Below are 19,121 nucleotides of genomic sequence, written 5' to 3' on the forward strand. Positions count from 1 at the left end.
TAAGACACATCATTCTTGTTGCCTTCTTTGACAATTGGCGTTACTTGACTTATTTTCAATTCTATAGTCTACTTGACTTATTCAAGAACGATGGAAGCAGTGGTGATAGAGATTTTCCCAGCAGTTTATGATATTTCTGTAACATGAGGTTTCCAATTTTGTCATTGCCAGTAGATATTGGATTATGTAGATATTGTAGTGTCCAGTGCACTAAGTAGGTTACTGATTTCTGTTTCCTGGCAAAGGATGGAGTTTAAGTCTCCTTGGTCGTCAGATTATTTGATTTGATCTAGCTATCCAAAAACACTTACAAAGCATTCATCAAACAATTCAGATTTCGAACCTTTTTCTGTTGTTTTAGTGTCTTTAAATTTTATAAGTTGATGAATTGTGGAACTTTTGCTGATACACTTCATGTATTTTTGAGCTCTGCACAATATTCTTCACTAAAAGACCGCTTTGTCTCAATCGGTGGGATCGGGTCCTCTTTAATGCTTTTTTCATTGTGCTTTTCCAGTTTTTTGGTTTTTATTGTCCTCGCAAGAGATTATTTTTTGTGGGTTTGTTTCAAAGTGTTTATTGGCTTTAAAAGATTTGAAGTGCTGCTAGAGTACAAGGGAGGAAATTTGACAGCTGTCGTGTCACCCAAGTAAGTATTTGTTCACTATTTGCCGGAAACAGGTGTACCACTGGCTTAGTAATTCATCCATATTGCTACAGCAGAAAGAACTGAAAGGATCTTCTTTGATAGTACTGTTGAGACCGTCACAGTTAGCTCTCTTGTGAAGCTAATTTGCAAGTGGTCGAGGTAAAACTTGGTTGATTTTGTTACAACTTGTCTCATATTGGGTTATGACTGGTAGGTGATCAAAACAAGGTTTACCGTTTAGCGTATACTTTTTTGGTCAAATTTACATTTGAGAACTCAATCCTGTGATCATGTTACCATGTGAGGCACTTGTTTGTAACAGATTCCAGTATTTTGGATTCATGTTCATCTGAGGACCCGTACCTAACTTTCAGAGTTATTCAGTACTGAATCAGGAAGATTTTCAGAAACAATTCAGTACTGATTCAGAGTCTGTTCATGTCACATTTGGCTCTGAAATTCTCTGATTCAGACTCTGATTCAGACTCTGAATCAGACTCTGAATCAGACTCTGATTTTTTTCTGATTCAGACTCTGAATCAGACTCTGAATTATTCTGATTCAGACTCTGAATCAGACTCTTAATCAGACTCTGAATCAGAGATTTTTCTCTGAATTAGGGTAAATTCATAACTAAGTTCGTGAGCCAAGCCAGGTTTTACCGTTGCTTTTGCTCTCAGGTCCTTAAAAATACAAATTCATACATTACCTGTAGAAATTGGTGACATCTATATAGGTTGTCGGAAAATTTCTCAAGTCAAGTTAAAGACTGACTTTTTGAGATTTTCCAGTATGTTCTGTGTGGTTTAAACCCTCCTCCTTTTTCATTCCGGGCTGGGGACCGGCAGTGGCGGAGTTGCTGAAATTAACTATAGGAAAACTGTTATAGCATGGTTAAAAAAACCAAGCTTGTTAAGTTTTTCAAAACAAAAACAAGACAAATTTAAACATCAAAACAAGACAATACTAAGTAAAAACATCATATAGCTCGAAGAATGTCTAAAATAGTCCATACAACTAAAGAAAATTGAATTATTTCACAATAACAATAAAGCCTATTTAAAAAAATGATTATAGACAAAATGCAACTTCTCCAAATAATGACAACTTTTTCTCAAATAAATTTCTCAAATCAATTTCAATGAAAGAGGTTCTGAGCCCCGCTGACTTTTATACAAAATAATTACTTTAATTTTCTCTCTCCATTATTATCATTTACTCTGTTAGTCATCTCCTTTTAGTAAAAGAAATGACCTATGCGAGCAAGAAAAGTTCAATATTACCAAAAGGGGACAATGGTATTACTGTTCGATGTAGTATTTGGGCGAAATAATAACAAAATTAGCGAAGCAAACAAAAGAATTATATGTAGTAAATGACAAATCTGGTAATTTTGCTTAGAAGGTACAAGCTTTATGATAAATAGCCAATAACTATCTACTGCCTATCTGCTGCCCTTATTATGTGACAGTTCCTCCATCATTGAGTCAAATCAATTTCAGTGAAAGAGGTTCTGAGCCCCAAAAATGTTCTCAGTTTAAAAATGTTTCCACAAAAAAATTGTTCAAAAGCGAAAAATTGCAAAAAAGCGTTCAAGTAACGGTTAATTAACCGATGGAAAGTTTTTTTTCGTTTTTTTTTAGTGCTGGGAGTACTTTCTGATTTTCATTCTGATTCAGAGCTAATTCAGAATTGCGTTCTGAATTTTCCTCTGATTCAGAGGAATTCAGAGGACATAGATTCTGAATTTTGCTCTGATTCATACATGTTTCAGAATCATTACAGAAACTGCTCTGAAAAGGTTCTGAATCAGTACTGAAAGTTAATATTGTTCTGAAAATGTTCTGATTTAGTTCTGATGTCGACTGAATGGAAGGTACGGGGAGCTCATTTGGTCCAAGCAGGTGTTCGAGAACTTGATGTCACTGCCCAGGATGAAGTCCGCGGCCCAAGACAGGTATTGGCCAGACCGACCATACCCAAGACAGGCATTGGCCAGACCGACCATACCCAAAGATAGGTATTGGCCAGATCGAACAGACTTTGGCCAACCTTGGCCAGACCAAACAGATTTTGACCACCATTGGCCAGACTGAGCAGACTTTCTCCAGACCATTGGCCAGGCCGAACAGAACCATGGCCAGACTGTTGTCGAGATCATCGGCCCGACCATGGTTATCAAGAGCTCACATTTCAATTCAGGTTCTGCTAGTCGATGAAGTTTTTCAGCTGCAGCAATCTGCAGTTTTCCCATAGTAAAGGACTTAGATTTGGAGCATTATAAAGGACACAAATGTGTGCGTGTGGCTGTGTTGGTGTGTGTGTGTGTGTGTGTGTGTGTTTGTGTGCCTGTTTACATGTGTTTTAGTGTTTGTTTTTTGTGTGTGTGTATGTATGTAAAGGTGTATTTCAGCGTCTTTCCGCAGTTTCAGCGGATTTGAGCCACTTTTATATAAGGTTTATGCCCTGAAAATATTACCACCTAATTCAATCTTATGTTGAATATTATTTTTTGTTGTAGGAAATATGCTGAAATGCGCTTTAGTTGTGTAAGAATTGCGCTCAATTTTCGGCGCATATATTACATAATTATAGCCCGCTTCGGCAATTTTCAGCACAATATTCAGCACAATTTTCGTAAAACTGTTTTTTAATAATGTAGCCGGCAGATTGTCGGAAAATAGCCGCGATAGACGCTTGTGGCCTTCCATGAACTGAAACAACCGAAGAAATAAGAGATAGATCGACCACCAGTCCTTTAATAGACCACTAGGGATAGATTCGGACTGTCAATTTTATGACACATACGGTCTATAAGTAAAAAGTGCTCAGAGAGCTTTTTGATTTCGAATATCAGAATTGATATTCAAAATCAACAACTCAAGACTGATACTCAAGGATTAGGGCGTATAAGTTTGGCACTACTTAGATGCACACTATTGATCTTTAACTAAAATGTTCATAAAATTTAAAGTTCCATAAGTGAGTTCAGAATTTTTTGAGTGAGGTAAGTCACGCAATTGGCCTAAAAGCAGAAATAACTTCACGCACACAAATGTTAACTGCAAAGCAATAGAAGTTAGTGAAAAAGTCAATTCCAAGAAGTCAATTCCAAGAAGTCAGGTCGTAAGAATCGGAGACGACGAATTAAAAAACATAGCCGGAAGAATTCCGGAAGCGACTGGAAGCACCAAAACTTCACAGAAAGCTGAAGCCATTACCTTTTGTATTAAACCATTAACTCATTACATCCGCGGGTCTGATCTAAAAATCGGTGAAATTTAAACCACTGCCACCAAGAGAAAGAAAATGCAGCAAAATTTTATTATTGAAAACGTTTGATAACGTTAAAAAAGTCTGAAGATTTTAGGATGGTCAAAAAACTGATAGCCTGACAAAGCTTACAGGGGCATCAATTGCCCTCAGATAATTAACGATTCTAATCTCAAAAAGATCGCGAAAGGAAACGGCAGATAAAAACTTTTCAAAAAAGACAGGAAAGTCAAAATTATTCAAAAAAGAGTGCTCAAACTTAAGAATCAGAGAACCACTACAATTAGATTTCTAATCACGGCAATTAAGACAAAAATAATACATGATTCTTGCTTGTTGTATATATGATAGACAACACGATTTCATACTAATTCAAAAATTAAATTATTCATAGAAAAACAAAAGCAACAGAATAATATTCAAAAGCAAACAATCGTCGAAAACCAATACCGAGCCCGGAAGAAAATTGTAATGAATAGTATTAAAATAAGTCGAAACGTTGGAAAAGACTTTCTAGCAAACTCCCAGTACCGCCTTATTTTGAATTAAATCAATTGCAAACCTAAGAAACCAAGATCTAAGAAAAAGCTGAATTCATTCAATTTTTTAACAACCGAAAAAATCAATATAACGAATACAAAAGTAGGTGCCAGGACAAAATTAGAATGATACAAACAAGAATGTGAAGACTATGGACACAATGCTAGGAACACCGTAAAAAAGACCAATTCCTGATTTTTGATAGTTAAAAATCAAATTTAAAAAAATCAAGAAAAACCAGTACATTTCATTGATCAGCATTCGAGACATAGAAAAGACAACGAGTCATTCGAGACAAAAATCCAACTTGTTGAACAGAATAAAACAAGAAAAAGCAGAATTCAGACATACGAAACAATGAAACATTTTGCAAAAAAGTGGTCAAAAAATACTTAAGACCGCATTTATGAAAAGAAATTATCTGTTTTTTCAAAAACTTAACACCAAAAAATGATTGAATTTTTATTGAAACGAAACTAAAGTCCCTCATGTTCCCCAAAATACTATTTCTAGTAATTAAAGCAAAATACAAACAAAAAACTGAAAAAAATTGGCAAAAAACTACGAAAATCGGATTAGCAAATGTACAATTTTATGAAACAAAATTACATTGAGGTAGAAAGAGGCATTGAGTATATGAATTATCAAAGGGAAATTGCCATCTTAATTAATTTTTGACAAAAACCAGCTAAAAGATCCAAAAATGAAGAAATTAATAGAAAAAAAAGCCAAAAATTAACTAAAAAAATCAAGAAATATGTGCCAATTTCGCATTTGAAACGCAATATCAGGCTATGCAAAATACTGTGCTATCAATTTCCGGGGTATACATTTCAACATAGCATCGATTAAAAATTATTTCTACAAAAAACCAAATTACAAGCAAAAAAACTAGGCCACTTAGACGAAAAAACGGCTAAAAACGGTTATCTATATGTGCCATTCCATTCAGTCAAAAACTACTTTTCAATGTCAAAATGTCATCCACTAAACACAGCACATGATCAAAAAACTTCTCTCGCTCAGAAAAAATTAGTTCACACTGCAATTTTACTCGCTTTCGCTTTTAGGACAAAACATCGTCTGAACGAATAGTACTTCCGGTAAAAAAAAACCTTAAGAAAACCAATACTCCTCTTCGAGTCGTAAAAAAACCACGATGATATAATAGCCGCTATAATAGCCGCTATCGCCCCAATAATAGCCGCTATCGCTTCGCCGCTATTAATAAAACCAAATTCAACGACTAAAACTTCAGGTGTCAAAGGCAGAGTGGATTGGATGATGACTAACAAACAGTACAGCAGGGTGCAGAACTCAGGCAACGATAGAACGGTTTAAAAGTGAGCTAAATGTTCTGAAAATTCAGGGGTTTTCAGCGCTTTTATTACAAGGTTCAGCGTATTACAACACATTTCAGCGCACTGTTTTGAAAGGTTTCAGGGCTGAAATTCTTTAGAATTCAGCGCAATTTAGCAGGTACGAGTGGAATACGGGTGGACGCATCGGCCCGGGAAAATTTCTTGGCCCGGAGTGTAGAAATTCCTCAAGTTAAATTAATTTTTGTTGTTCAAGTTTGCTTTCGTAGAAAAAGCCTTTTTTCTTCTAAGTGAATCCAAAATGATGCAAGTTCTCAATTCCGTCATTACTAGGGCTGCTAACACAGTACAAACTTTCTGTCTTACCAGTTGTGCACTCGTCCAAAACGATCAACTTCGGGAATCCAATAAACGCCACCATGGTCGAAACATTCCTCCTAATTACACCTCCACATCCACCAATGAACTTGTGCATATGTCGTCCCACGTTGAAAATGCCGCACATGTAATTAATCTGCTCTTCAATTTCCTCATTGGTCAGTCCTCTCAATTTTCCAAATAGCGCAACAACACTTTTAGCTTTGAGATATGTTGGCACTTTGTCCAGTTGGGGGCAATATCCGATATCATTCAAAACGCCCAGTGGATCTGCCCGGACAGACTTTCCAAACACAAAAATGTCCCCTTTCTGCAACCTTTCACTCCCGGTTAGGATATCCAATATTGTACTTTTACCTGCTCGGTTGACTCCGACAATTGCGTAACATTCCCCGGGTTTTATGTTGAGGTTTGTTCTTTTCAATGCTTCGTTTTCATCCTCCTCGTCCTCTTTCTCGCCGCAACAACAACAACAACAACAAAGACACGCGGTAACGTGTCCATACGTATGACTAACATCGCGTGCACAAATCGCAAGCTCTGATTGGTCGGGTGGTTCTGTTGTTGCGACTGCACCATTTCTGTTACAGAGAGAACTTGATAAAAAATGTCGCCTCATCCGCAGTGTTTCGAAAAGTAGATCAAGTGAGAGAAATACGATCAATTGTATGAACCAGATTACACTTGGAACTATTTCTTGATTCAGGCCAAAATTGAGCAGAAGCCCTATAGGACCAACGGGTATCATATACCCGGGTAAAGCAACCCAGAAAAACACTGGGACGTATAGAAATATTACCCAATGGAAGCCAGTTCTGAATAAAAACCAGTAAAATGCGCCAAGAATTACTGTCAGAAACAGCTGGCAAGGAATTGATCTGAAACGTTTTGTAACAAGAACAACAAAGCATGCAAATGTGAATGAAAATAACAAAATCGGCCCAGTCATGGAGTAATTTGGGATGGTCAGAATCTTGTCATTTATTGGGAAATAGAATGACAATTCTTCGGTCATAATCACGATTGCCACGAAATAGACAAAAGCTATTATAGAATAAGCCAGAACCCGGAAAGTGAAGGAAAAAAGCGGGTGGGCGCCGTTGGCTCTGTAAAATGACAACAGTCCACGCCTAGTATGACCTGACTCAAATCTGACCACGGCGAACAACAGGCAAAAGTAAATTAAAGTGGTAATGTGGTGAAATATGTAGGCTTTACATTGCTTCTGATCATCGTCCAGGTCGCCATCGCCGTCCGAATCCCCCTCCGCCCTGGAGGACAGTGACCAGCTAGGGTAGTATGTCACCCCGACTGTAAACGGCATAACTGGCGAAAAACTGCTGTTGTGATATAAGTTGAACAATAGAGACATGCAAAATAACAGACTGCTGTCCAAATGGTTGTTTACCAAACACTCGAACTTTTCAGACCGACTGGAGTAATTTAAGAAGAAAGGATATTTATTGATAACATTGGACGGTTTATTTTCGTAATCAGATATGATCTCTGATAAACTTTGGTCAGTAACTGGCCGGATGCTATTGCTCCAGAGCAATTCTGCAACTTGAGTACGAAGCGCATTTGGAGCGTCACCGAAAATTGCCACTTTCGGGTCTGCGAAAAGCGTCGACGGAGTTACCGATATGTTACCATTTTCAAACATGTTACCCTCGTCAAAAGTGTCACCATCATCGTCAATAAAATTGCAGTATATCATCAGCAATTGAGGCAATGTAAAGAAAATAATGGTGTAAATAAAGAAAAACTTCCAATTTTCAACAAAGATTCGAACAAAAACGGCATAAAATGAGAACTGGCATTGCTGAACAAACCAGGATTCGGGCGAGTTCGGCCCATTAGCGTCGTCATGACTTCCACCCGCCTGATCAATTTGATCGCGTTGGGTATTAATTGCTGTCTCCAATTCATTTTGATCAAAATTAGCAGAAAGCGACTCGAAAGCATTTTCCAAAGTTTCAGCGCGGAAACTGTACTCAATTCCGCTGCTTTCCAAGTTGTCTGAAATGTCCGGCAAATGACCAGATTGATCAACAGGCACTCGAAAAGATGCATTTTCTTCAGACAGGTGAAAATTTGCGTTAGGGTAAATTTTTGGAATGATGGAACGTACGGCATCTGCGTTGCTTTTGTCATATGTGAAAGAATGAAAACCCACGCCAAACAAAGATTTCAGCTGAGATGACGATCCGATAGCTCGCAATTTGCCTTTCACAAAGATAGCAATTCTTTGTGACAACCAATCAGCTTCTTGCATGGAATTTGTACACAAAATTACAGCTTGCTCGGGGTTATTTTTCTGCCGAGATTGAAAAAAACTCCACAAAATTTTCTGGGTTGCGGAATCAACAGCCGAAGTCGGTTCGTCCAGAATTACGAGCGGTGAGTTTGCAATGAAAGCCATTGCAATTGAAACTCGACGCTTCTGAGCTTCAGAAATATCTCTTGTTCTTGAGTCTTTTTCGTCCCATAAGTTGAGTTCTGTCAATAATTGTTCGGCTCTGTATCGTTCGTAGTTTACGTTTTTCAAATAGCAGATCAGTTTTAGGTGTTCCAAAACAGTAAGTCGATAGAAAAACAGATTATCTTGAGGGCAAAAAGACAATTTATCTAAAGCTTTGCTTTTTTCGTAACTCAAGTCAAAGCCCGCAACTTTGACGGAGCCTTTTGTAGCTTTATATATGCCTGCAATAACATTGACAGCTGTCGATTTTCCCGCTTCGTTTTTGCCCAAAAGTGAAACTATTTCACCAGGGTAAATAGAAAAAGAGACATTGGATAAAGCTTGTAACTCGTCTGGGTAAGTCATGGATAAACTCTCAACTTGGACAACTGGTCTTGGCGTCTCTGAAGTCATTTCGATGTCTTGATAGGAATCCGGACTTTCGGAACCATTATCAACTTTGTTATGCTTACGAACGGAATTGACTGTTTGACCCCAAACGGACTTTAAGTTAACTGCAAATAGTATGGAACCCGAAATTGAGACAAAAAACAACAATAAGAACGTTTCCAATCCGTTCCCGAAGAAATCGTTTTTCTCCCCCTCCGAGTTAAACAAAGTTGTCAAACTTGACAATGAAAATCCGATTCGGGAGAACTCCGCAACTTGGGTAAGCATGAAGATATTTCTAGACTGGGAAACGGGATGTAAGAGGATAAGATATCGAAGGGGTTTCAAATTGATCGAAGATTGCTGTAAATGACTCCACAAAAAGAGGAAAATCGAAATCACTATCATTTGAATAATTGCAAGCACACGAGAAGCGGTACCTGTGACAAATTTACTACAAAGTAAAGCAAAAATTGATGTTGAGAAAAATACGAGAACGTACAAGAACCATAGAAAGACGATATTGGTCGACATTGACATAGTTTGTGGTAAAACATGCAGCAAATTGACAGCAGACCAAATCATGGCTTGAATTAACTGACAAATGTACCATGAAATCATTCTCTCTGAATTCGAAACGCCCAATGACCATAAAAGGTGCTCTATTTTACCCTTTTTGTCCTCGCAAACTTCGTTCAAGGTTACACAGAAGAATAGAAAAACTGATAGTGTGAAAATGTCGAAACGTGTGAACACATAACGCGATTTTTGGCTGGGTATGAATGGATATCGAACGTCTTGACGAGATGAGTTGAAGTTACAGACAAACTGCTCAATTGTACGACGACTTACACTTCTAAGTGGTCGCTGCTCAATCGTGGTACTATAAATACAAAATTGCACTATCATATGATTATTTTGGATCTATTCTGATATCTTGATATTTTGAAATTAGAATTTTGGATCCTTTCCGTTTGTGCCCCCCAGTATGTTATGCTCCCCAGTTAGAAAGCACCCTGGTTGACCACCATGAACTTTTCTTGGCAACCATATCCAAGCCATATATGGAGTTTATGGTAACTTGACAACCATATAGCTGATCACAGAAAAAACACTGCTCAAAAAGTTCTTAAAACACCCATGCTTTGCAGTCGGGTGGAGAAAAACTCATCGAGACACTTGAGAAAAAATTGAAGTTCATGGTGTCTTGGGAACCATATCCAAGACCATACACATTTATGGTGCCATGTAAGACCATGAAAGTCAAAGTCAAAACGTACAAAAAATACGGAGAACAGTTAAACTAACATCTTTTGACTACATTAGGCCTTCGAAAAACAAAATTCAGTTCATTCAACTTTTTTGATTTCTTGTCAACCATATCCAAGACCATAAATATCTATGGTCTTGCTCATAAGCTGTCCAAAAATTAGTGGTCATAAATTAGCTGTCATCGAGACACTTCAAAAAATATTGAAGTTCATGGTTTCTTGGGACCCATATCCAAGACCATACATATTCATGGTGCCATGTTGACATGTAAGACCATGAAAGTCAAAACCAAAAAATACAAAAAGAAAATAGAGAACAGTTAAAATAACATCTCCTGACTACATTAAGCCTTTGAAAAAGCAAATACAATTCCCTTAAGTTCTTTGATTTCTTGTCAACCATATCCAGGACCAGAAATATCTATGGTCTTGCTCATGGTTGCAAGAAAACAATGAATTCTCACTTTTCTTGGGGAGTTCTAGAAAGCATGAAATAAAATTTTGGCTGGCCAGAATTAGCTGTCCAAAAATTTGACGTCATAAATTGGCTGTCATCAAGAGACTTGAAAAAAATTGTAGTTCACGGTGTCTTGGGAACCATATCCAAGACCATACATATTCATGGTGCCATGTAAGACCATAAAAGTCAAAGTAAACCACTATGTAAGAATTTGGCTCGTGCTTCTGGGTGGTGCAAAAATTATTCACCCACTATGCTGGGGGGGGGTACAAACAGAAAAGATCCAACAAAATTTTGTTTAAAAATGTTATGATCATTTGTGACATTCGATTTTTAATTAAATTATTATTTAATTGAGAATAGTAGATTAAAGCAGATGAAAACGGAGTTCTATTAAAAAAATTGGCGATCAACGGGTGACGGAGGAAACTGCGAGTGAATTATCTTCCATACAACTGCGCCAAACATCCATTACATCAATAATATCGTGTTTCTCTAATAATGAAAAAAAAGCCGCGCAGGTTGAGGCTACTTAATTAGAACCCGGATCCTAGTGCCTTAGCATATCAGTACCGATTCACATTATTCCAACAGTAAAAGAGTATATCAGTACTGGAAATAATACCTTAAGGGTTACTTTCTTTCCGTTATGACTGTGTAAAAGCAGTGTAACTTTTATTCATAATTTTTACCTGAAATTTTTGTTCCGCACTCTGATCATATAAATAGCGAAAATTTTCAAAAACTGATTTTAAGTTTTGAGCAATGCACCTAGTTCACTAAATTGGGAACCTTTTTTGTACAGATAGCAAAACCTATAGAGGTATAGACAAAAACAGATTAGTAATTTCGGCTAATGTGAAATTTTTTGTTTCCCATTTGCATCCTGCTAAAAAACAAATTTCATTATATTTGTCATTTTTAGTTGATGCATATTATGCTGCAAGATGCAATTAATACAGTAAGGGCGGCTGCTAAAACTCCTAGAGTAGCTTCAGCACCATGAAAAACTAGTCATTTGTGAGCAAGAAAAGAATAAATGAAAAACATAAATTACATGGTTATTGCTTTTTTTACATCCTTAATCCATTTTGAAGAGTTAAGGAAAAAACACGTGTTAAGTTGTTGAAAAAAATTGAGATAAAAATTGAAGGTTGCTAAAATTGAAGCATTTTATTTTGAAAAAATTAGTTATTGAAACTATTCTGATTCCATAGTAACAGAAATTAACATCAAATGTTCTGAGTCTGTTAGTTATAATCAAATAAATTTTGTCTTTTTTAATTAAATTTTGAATTGCATGTTTTGATTCAGTTTGGATAGTATTAAGAAGGAGAGCGAATTGACAAAGACAAAATTGAAATGTCAGTTCATATGTCAGTTTTTTCTCCTATTTTAATGTGAAAGTTAAGGAACGTTGTGGTCTTAATTGTGTAAAGCGGTTTGTAAAATTTACATGAATCACTTTCTAAAAACCTATATAAATTTGGAGAAATAAATAACTTGGGCGTCACACTGGCAAAAATTTCTGACACTGGTAAGCCATATATCAAAATTTATTTATTGATTGACAAGCAAATTATTGAAAACTAAGAAAATCATTAGTTTTCATCATGCAAGTACAATTAGTCACTAAACAATGAGTTTTAAACAATGGATTTCAATGTCATTGAGAAATGGAATGAAACTAAGCTCGACATTATTTATTAAGTTACAACTGAAAATTTTTTTGACAGACAAAATTTGTTGTCTGTAATTTGATTCGAGTTTTAGGCGACAAGGCAATCATATAGACATTTATGGCTGTAATATGAAGCGGAAAAGAGTCAGTTGTGTATAAGGTGCAAACATGTATGGTCAGCAGCAGTTCTCGGCGTGTGCTCCACTTATGATCATTACAAAATCTGAACCAAATCTCTTGCTTTTGATAAACTTTATCGGGACATAACGCGCATAATTTTACTCTTAAAAATTTTTAAGAGTCTTGCAGGATTCTCTAATGTAAAGAGATTGAAACTCTATGACTTTGGCTCCCTTGATATAGAGTAGAAAATTGAATACTAAGTAAACGAGCAGTACAAACTTGAATAGTTTAAGTTGGAGTAAAATATAGCTTCATTTTTTAAGCAAAGAAAACCAAAACTTGCTTTGCAAAGTGATTAAGGTGTCAGAAATATTCAGAATGAAAGTCAGAGGTCATTCTACAAAATGAACCCAGTTTGCTTACAGCAGAAAAAAATGAAAGTCTTTGCATAGACCAATAGTTGTTTTAGTTCGGAAGTCCACCAAAAACGCTAAAAAAAAGTACTTCCAAATCCCAAATAATTATGAGAAACTGATTGTTGGTTCCTGTAATTTACGGCTTGTTTAGGGGCATACAAGGGCTCTGCAAGAAAAAGCAGTTAGTTTTTTTTTAAAAAAGTTAGACAGCAAGACTGGAGGTTAAAACTAAATTTGTGCATTTAAAAAAAAATTGTTGGCCGAGTTTTTGATTTCCAGGAGAATTAGAAAAGTATTTATTTGCAAACTAATGATTACAAAAAGAAGATGCACGATAGAAAGAAGATGATACAGATAAAAATTTTTGTGATAAACCTCAGAACCATTTTTCGCGCATGCCTGGAGCAAAGGTTTCTGATCATTAAAAACCTGATGCCTTAATTGCGTATTTCTGCAAATTTTGGGCTTCTTTTAGCAACAGCCAAAGGAGTTCTGTATCACAAAAATTTAATGAGATCAAAAAGGCGGTTGAAGACACATGCACGAAGAATAGAAAATGAAAAGAATTTGACATTGAAAATTGTTTAATAGCTTTAGTAGTTGGATGAGATTTTGGATGAAAAGGGGATAAGCAAGCATGGGGACATTCAATCTGAGTTATTTAGGAAATTCTTAGTTTTCAGAAGTGAGAGTTTGATTACAGACAAAAACCGGAAAAAATCATAGAAAATAATGCAATTCAATGTTTGAGTTTTCATAATTACCAGTGTCAAAATGTCTCTTTCACCCATACGAAAAATTTTTGTTTCTCATTTCAAGGTATAAAGCTGACATACGTTCTTCCAGGGAAAAATGTAGAAAGATGTAAGTTTTACCTGATTTCTTCTGCCATTCTGATCATAGGGAAACTGATATAAGCAAGCATGGAAACATTCAATCTGAGTTATTTAAGAAATTCTTAGTTTTCAGAAGTGAGATTTTGATTACAGAAGAAAACCGGAAAAACTCATAGAAAATAATGCAACTCAATGTTTGAGTTCTCATAGTTACCAGTGTCAAAATCTCTATCTCTTTCATACAAAATGTTTTTGTTTCTCAATTCAGGGTATAAAGCTGACATACGTTCTTCGAGCGAAAAATGTAGAAAGATGTAAGTTTTCCCTGATTTCTTCTACCATTCTAATCATAGGGAAACCGATATAGAGTTGTTTAAAAACAAACATTAGGTGAAGCAAATGTATCCACAGGACAAAACGGAAAAATATTTATTACTGGAAAAAAAAGAGCATTCACAAATTTGCGTGGGGATTTGGTAACATAAAACATGAGTTCTGTTTATTCCTGAAATTACCAAAACTGAAGTAAACACAGAAGTCTTGTAATCTTATTATTCCCTAACAATTATTCCCTTAAGATATGCAACAAATTGTGACCAACTTTATCCGCCCACTAGTACACTGATACGTTAGCTCAAATTGTTTTTAAGCGAACAACACGTTACTTTATTCAGATAATACAAATCATAAGAGTGAACACCATTAGGCGCAGAAAACATTCAGACATGAAAGAACGCTCACCACAGAGAATGCGAGAGACGAAACGCTCCAACGGTGTAGCAGTTAATTCTCAGTGGGAGAATTTCTTAGATTTATAGTGAGCGTATAATTGAAGTGAGTGAAAGTTCAGAGTTAGACGAAAATGTTGTGTGTGAACATAATAAGTTTCCGGCCATAACCAGAGTTACTGGGAGACAGAATTTATTAGATGTAATCGGGTTGGACAATAAATTGATTGAATTGCACGATAATCGTGGAAGATTGATTAAATTGGTTTGAGTTAGTGTGGACCATTAAATTCTTTGGATAGAAAAACTCCTTTTGAATGTTGAAATCACTCGATTGCTTCTGGGCATACATTTTCCAGTTGCTGGTATTGCAATTTTCGGAAAAAATTTCTTTTATATTGAACAAAATTTCACGGGGCTGATAGAGCATTTTTTGGGGACCTACAGAACATTCCCAGCAGCAGAGTTTTGCAAGACTGATCACAAGCGGACAAAGCTGGACACCGTAGAGATCAATCAGTCTCAGGAACACATTTTGGATATTCACGAAGAATTTCGAAGACTTGCATGAGGAGTGATATTTACGGAATTTTGAGCAGGAGACACAATTTGATTCTGGAGATTGTTATTTCGGAATATAGCTAGTGATTTTCTTGAAGCTAGGATTTTCAACTGACTTGAATGGTGGAAGTACGCAAGCAGGTGGATTCAAGAGTTTACTCGGAAGAGGCGAGAAGGACGAAGATGATTCCCAGCACAACTTGCAGCCTATGAGAAGCATTCAGAGCAGAAGACTGTTTTTGGAAATATATGGACCGATGCATTACTTGTGGATGAGATATCGGTAAGCGTTGTGCAGTAGCAGATCTGAGAATTCAGACACTCGGGGAAAAAGGTAACAGTGAGGTGGAAGATGACTCAACTTTTTAGTAATGACGATGTTAGCGATGACGACTACAAAAGCAAGCGCTACTGAAACCACAGCAGAAAGCGAAGATTACAATTCGACAACTCACATGATTTTGGAAGCAACTCTTGGAAGCAGAAAACAATGACCGCGTATTTGATACCTCCAGAGAAGAGCAAGCGCTAGCAACTTGCTAATGATAGAAAAATGATAGAAAGTCTGAGTTTCAATGCAGAGGTAGTGATGGTTGATGGGTTAGTTACGATAAGGTATTCGGCGACTAAATTGCTGAAGATTTTTTGATGTTTGACGCTTTGCTCTCTGTTCAAGACTACCGACCGTGGCATTGCTGCATTTGATGTTTCATGTGGCCCAATTGAGATGAAGAGGAGAGAGTCAAGCAACTCAGAATAGAAATGAATGCCTAAGAAGAGAAACGAAGGAGGAGTTGGAGAAATCGTGGAGTCGTTTTTGGATAGCAGTGAAGCAGATTGGGTATTGAAAACAGCTCGTAATGTGAAGTTTTCCTTAAACTGAGCATATTCACATCCCTTTGAGACAAAAATTAGAGAAATGAGTACTGCCCGTGCTGCAGGTGCTTGAAATCAGCCAAAAGCAAAGAATCTATACGGAGCGCGGCCGAAGAGCCAATGTTGGCGGACCAAAGCAAGAGTCTTAAATTTGAGCCATGGTTATGTGTAAATAATCCGAGCGACATAGCTGACGACGATGATTTGCAGAACCAGGAAAGGGGGTCGGTCTCATCATTTTTTGTTTTCTATGGACACTTATTTTGAGGTCAATATTCCGACTGACGCAAGTGCAGATGATTGTAGAGAGAAAATAATTGCGATACAGATTAAGAGCTCGCATTCGCAGCAAATTTATGAACAGAAAAATACAAAAGTTACCGAACCAGTGGGATCAGAGTATGCTGGCTGAAACCAGTCGTCGTGTGGCCTATCTGGACAAGAAAAGAGAACAAAAGTACTGGAGTGTTGTTCAGGTCTAGCAATCTTTCCTTAACTCTGTGAACAGAAGTGATGATGAGAGAAGACTTGAGCAGGGGTAACCTGAATTATACGATGTTTGTGTTCCATATTGAAGATTTCCTTCCTTGAAGCTTCGGAGGGAGAACGAGGAGTTTTGCCAGTTAATAAAGCTGGTTAATTTTGATTAGATCGGGAAAGTCTATTTTATCTAGATTTGCTTTGTGCAGACTAAAAAAACTAGATTTAAAGTTCTTAATTAGGAGATCGCAATAGAATCAATCACCTAAACTCAGGGAGGAGAATGCACATGTTTCAATGGGAAAACAGTTGAAAATTTAATAATAGGATAAAAGTCAACAGTCAACTTTAAAGTATGTCTTTCATTACCCAGGTCCAGGTGGCCAGGCCGAAGTGACCCCTGATCAGACGAGTTTCGAGCGCACACATGTTCCAGGTGCGCTCGAATTACATGGTCTGGAAAAAGCTTCGAGCGCACTTTCATCTGGACAATGGTCTGGAACTTGTCTGATCAGGGGTCACTTCGGTCTGGGACGGTCTGATCAGAGGCGGCTTCGAGCGCACACTTGTTTGATCAGAGACAATTTCGAACGCACACTAGTCTGATCAGGGGAGGTTTTCAAGCGCACACTAGTCTGATCAGGGGAGGTTTTCGAGCGCACTTTAGTCTGATCAGAGGACGTTTCGAACGCACTTTAGTCTGACCAGGGACGTTTCGAGCGCACTTTTGTCTGATCAGAGAACGTTTCGACCGCACTTTTGTCTGATCAGAGGACGTATCGAGAGCTGAAATAGGTTAAATACTGTCGGAAAAAATCTACAGTTGAACTAACGAACAATTTTTTGAGATTTTCCAGTATGTTTTGGAACATTATGTAGGAGCGTATATTACCGAGCATCCTTGTCTATTCTAAGAATCCACTAACCCAAAATTTAGCATTCCATGCATTTCGTTCATCTTCAGTATGGACATACTCTCTTCGTTACTTTAACCTGGGTGATACACGGACTCGTTTATTGCTAAGAAAATTTATTTTTTTCCTTGATTTATCGTATTGTTTTATGTATTGTCAAGTTTGTGCAATACTTTCGTTATTGAAGGTCTGCAGAGATCATCCATGCATATGGTCTGGGAAAATATTTCGAGCGCACTTTAGTCTGGACAATGGTCTGGAACTCGTCTGGACAATGATCTGGAACTTGTCTGATCAGGGGTCACTTCGGTGTGGAACTCGTCTAATCAGAGGCGGCGTCGAGCGCACTTCGAGCGCACAACGATCTTCGAGCGCACACTCGTCTGATCAGAGGTCCCACTTGTCTGGGACGGTCTGATCAGAGGTCCCACTTGTCTGGGACGGTCTGATCAGAGGCGATTTCGAGCGCGACCTCATTCTGGGTAATGTTCTGTACAAACAAAATGGTTATTATGGATATCTTCTTTTTGACTGGTTTAGTTGTGTTCGGTTTTCTATAAATAACAAAAATTTACACACTCTTAATATAAATTATAATCTTTCAATTTTAACATGCTGTTTTGTGTGTAACAGCGTAGGCTACTTAAAATCAAATTGCTATCAAAGAGAAGTAATGCGCCAGGAGGTAAGAAAAATTGTGCTGGTTACCCACGGAAAGAGCGAAACTTTCAATCTGGGAGAATAAATGTCTAGGAGGGAGGAGTGCGGAATTGTCTAAAATAAGGAGGTTGAAACTCTATGAAATAGAATCTCTGCTTTTATTATTGAGTATAAGAATAGTTTTCAAAGTTTCGGAAGTCCACCAAAAAACGCTAATAAATGAATTTTTAAATCTCAAATATTAATGAAAAGCTGGATATATTTTCTTGTAAGTTACGGCTTGTTTTGCGGGAACAATCGGGGTCTGCAAGACAGAAATAGCAGTTATTTTTTTCAGAAAATCCGAAAAAAAGACTGTAGGCAAAAACTAAATTTATGCTTTCAAAAAATTTTGGCCAAATTTTAGATTTATACTAGGAATGAGAAAAGCTTTTATCTGTTAACTAATAACAAGCATGAACAAAATCGCGTAAAAAACACGAAGAAAAGTGTAAATGCGTAAGCAATTTTGGGATTTTATCAACTCAACCAAATGTGTTTGTGTTAATCAAAAAAATAATTGGATACAAAGAGCCGCCGAAGAAACATGATTGAAGAATTGAAAATAAAAAGAAAATTAAAAGTCTAATTAACGAAAAAATTTTTAATCGCATTTATGTTTAAAGAGCTTTGGATGAAAAGTTGATAAGCAGCCTGTGTGAGATTCAAGCTGAGTTGTTTTGAAGTAGTGATTTTTGATTGCACGTGAAAACCGGCGAAAATCTCAGGAAATGATGCAAGTAAATGTTTGAGCTCTCATAATCAAATTGCTCTAGCCTGGATGAATATACCAGGTTAAATTTTGAGAAAATCAGAGTGTCTAATTGAAACCTATGTTATGAGACTTTTTTACTAGAGCGATCTTTTGTGATTTAATGTGGATATGACTAATTTTCACAATGGAATGTGGAAATAAAATTGGTGGACATTTTGTGAAAGCTAAGTGTTTAAGAGTGGAGTTTTGTTGAAATAAAGAGTTACAAAAATTTTTGATGTTTGATATAGGACCAATTATAGTCTAAAAGTCCTTTTGAGAAAAAATTGAAACTCAGAGAAGAATACAAAG

General features: G+C 36.9%; 1 protein-coding gene across 1 annotated transcript in view; it reads right to left on the bottom strand.

Annotated features, from left to right (window-relative positions):
* The window catches only part of LOC142338138 (phospholipid-transporting ATPase ABCA3-like), a 52,069-nt gene that overhangs the window by 30,885 nt on the left and 2,063 nt on the right, over positions 1-19,121 (bottom strand). The window contains exon 3 of the mRNA XM_075387772.1: positions 6,148-9,893. Within this exon, the coding sequence (XP_075243887.1) occupies positions 6,148-9,893 (3,746 nt within the window). The remainder of the gene's footprint in view (positions 1-6,147; positions 9,894-19,121) is intronic.

This window comes from Convolutriloba macropyga, chromosome 4, assembly GCF_964194025.1.
Source record: "Convolutriloba macropyga chromosome 4, txConMacr16.3, whole genome shotgun sequence".
NCBI classification, from domain to species: Eukaryota; Metazoa; Xenacoelomorpha; order Acoela; family Convolutidae; genus Convolutriloba; species Convolutriloba macropyga.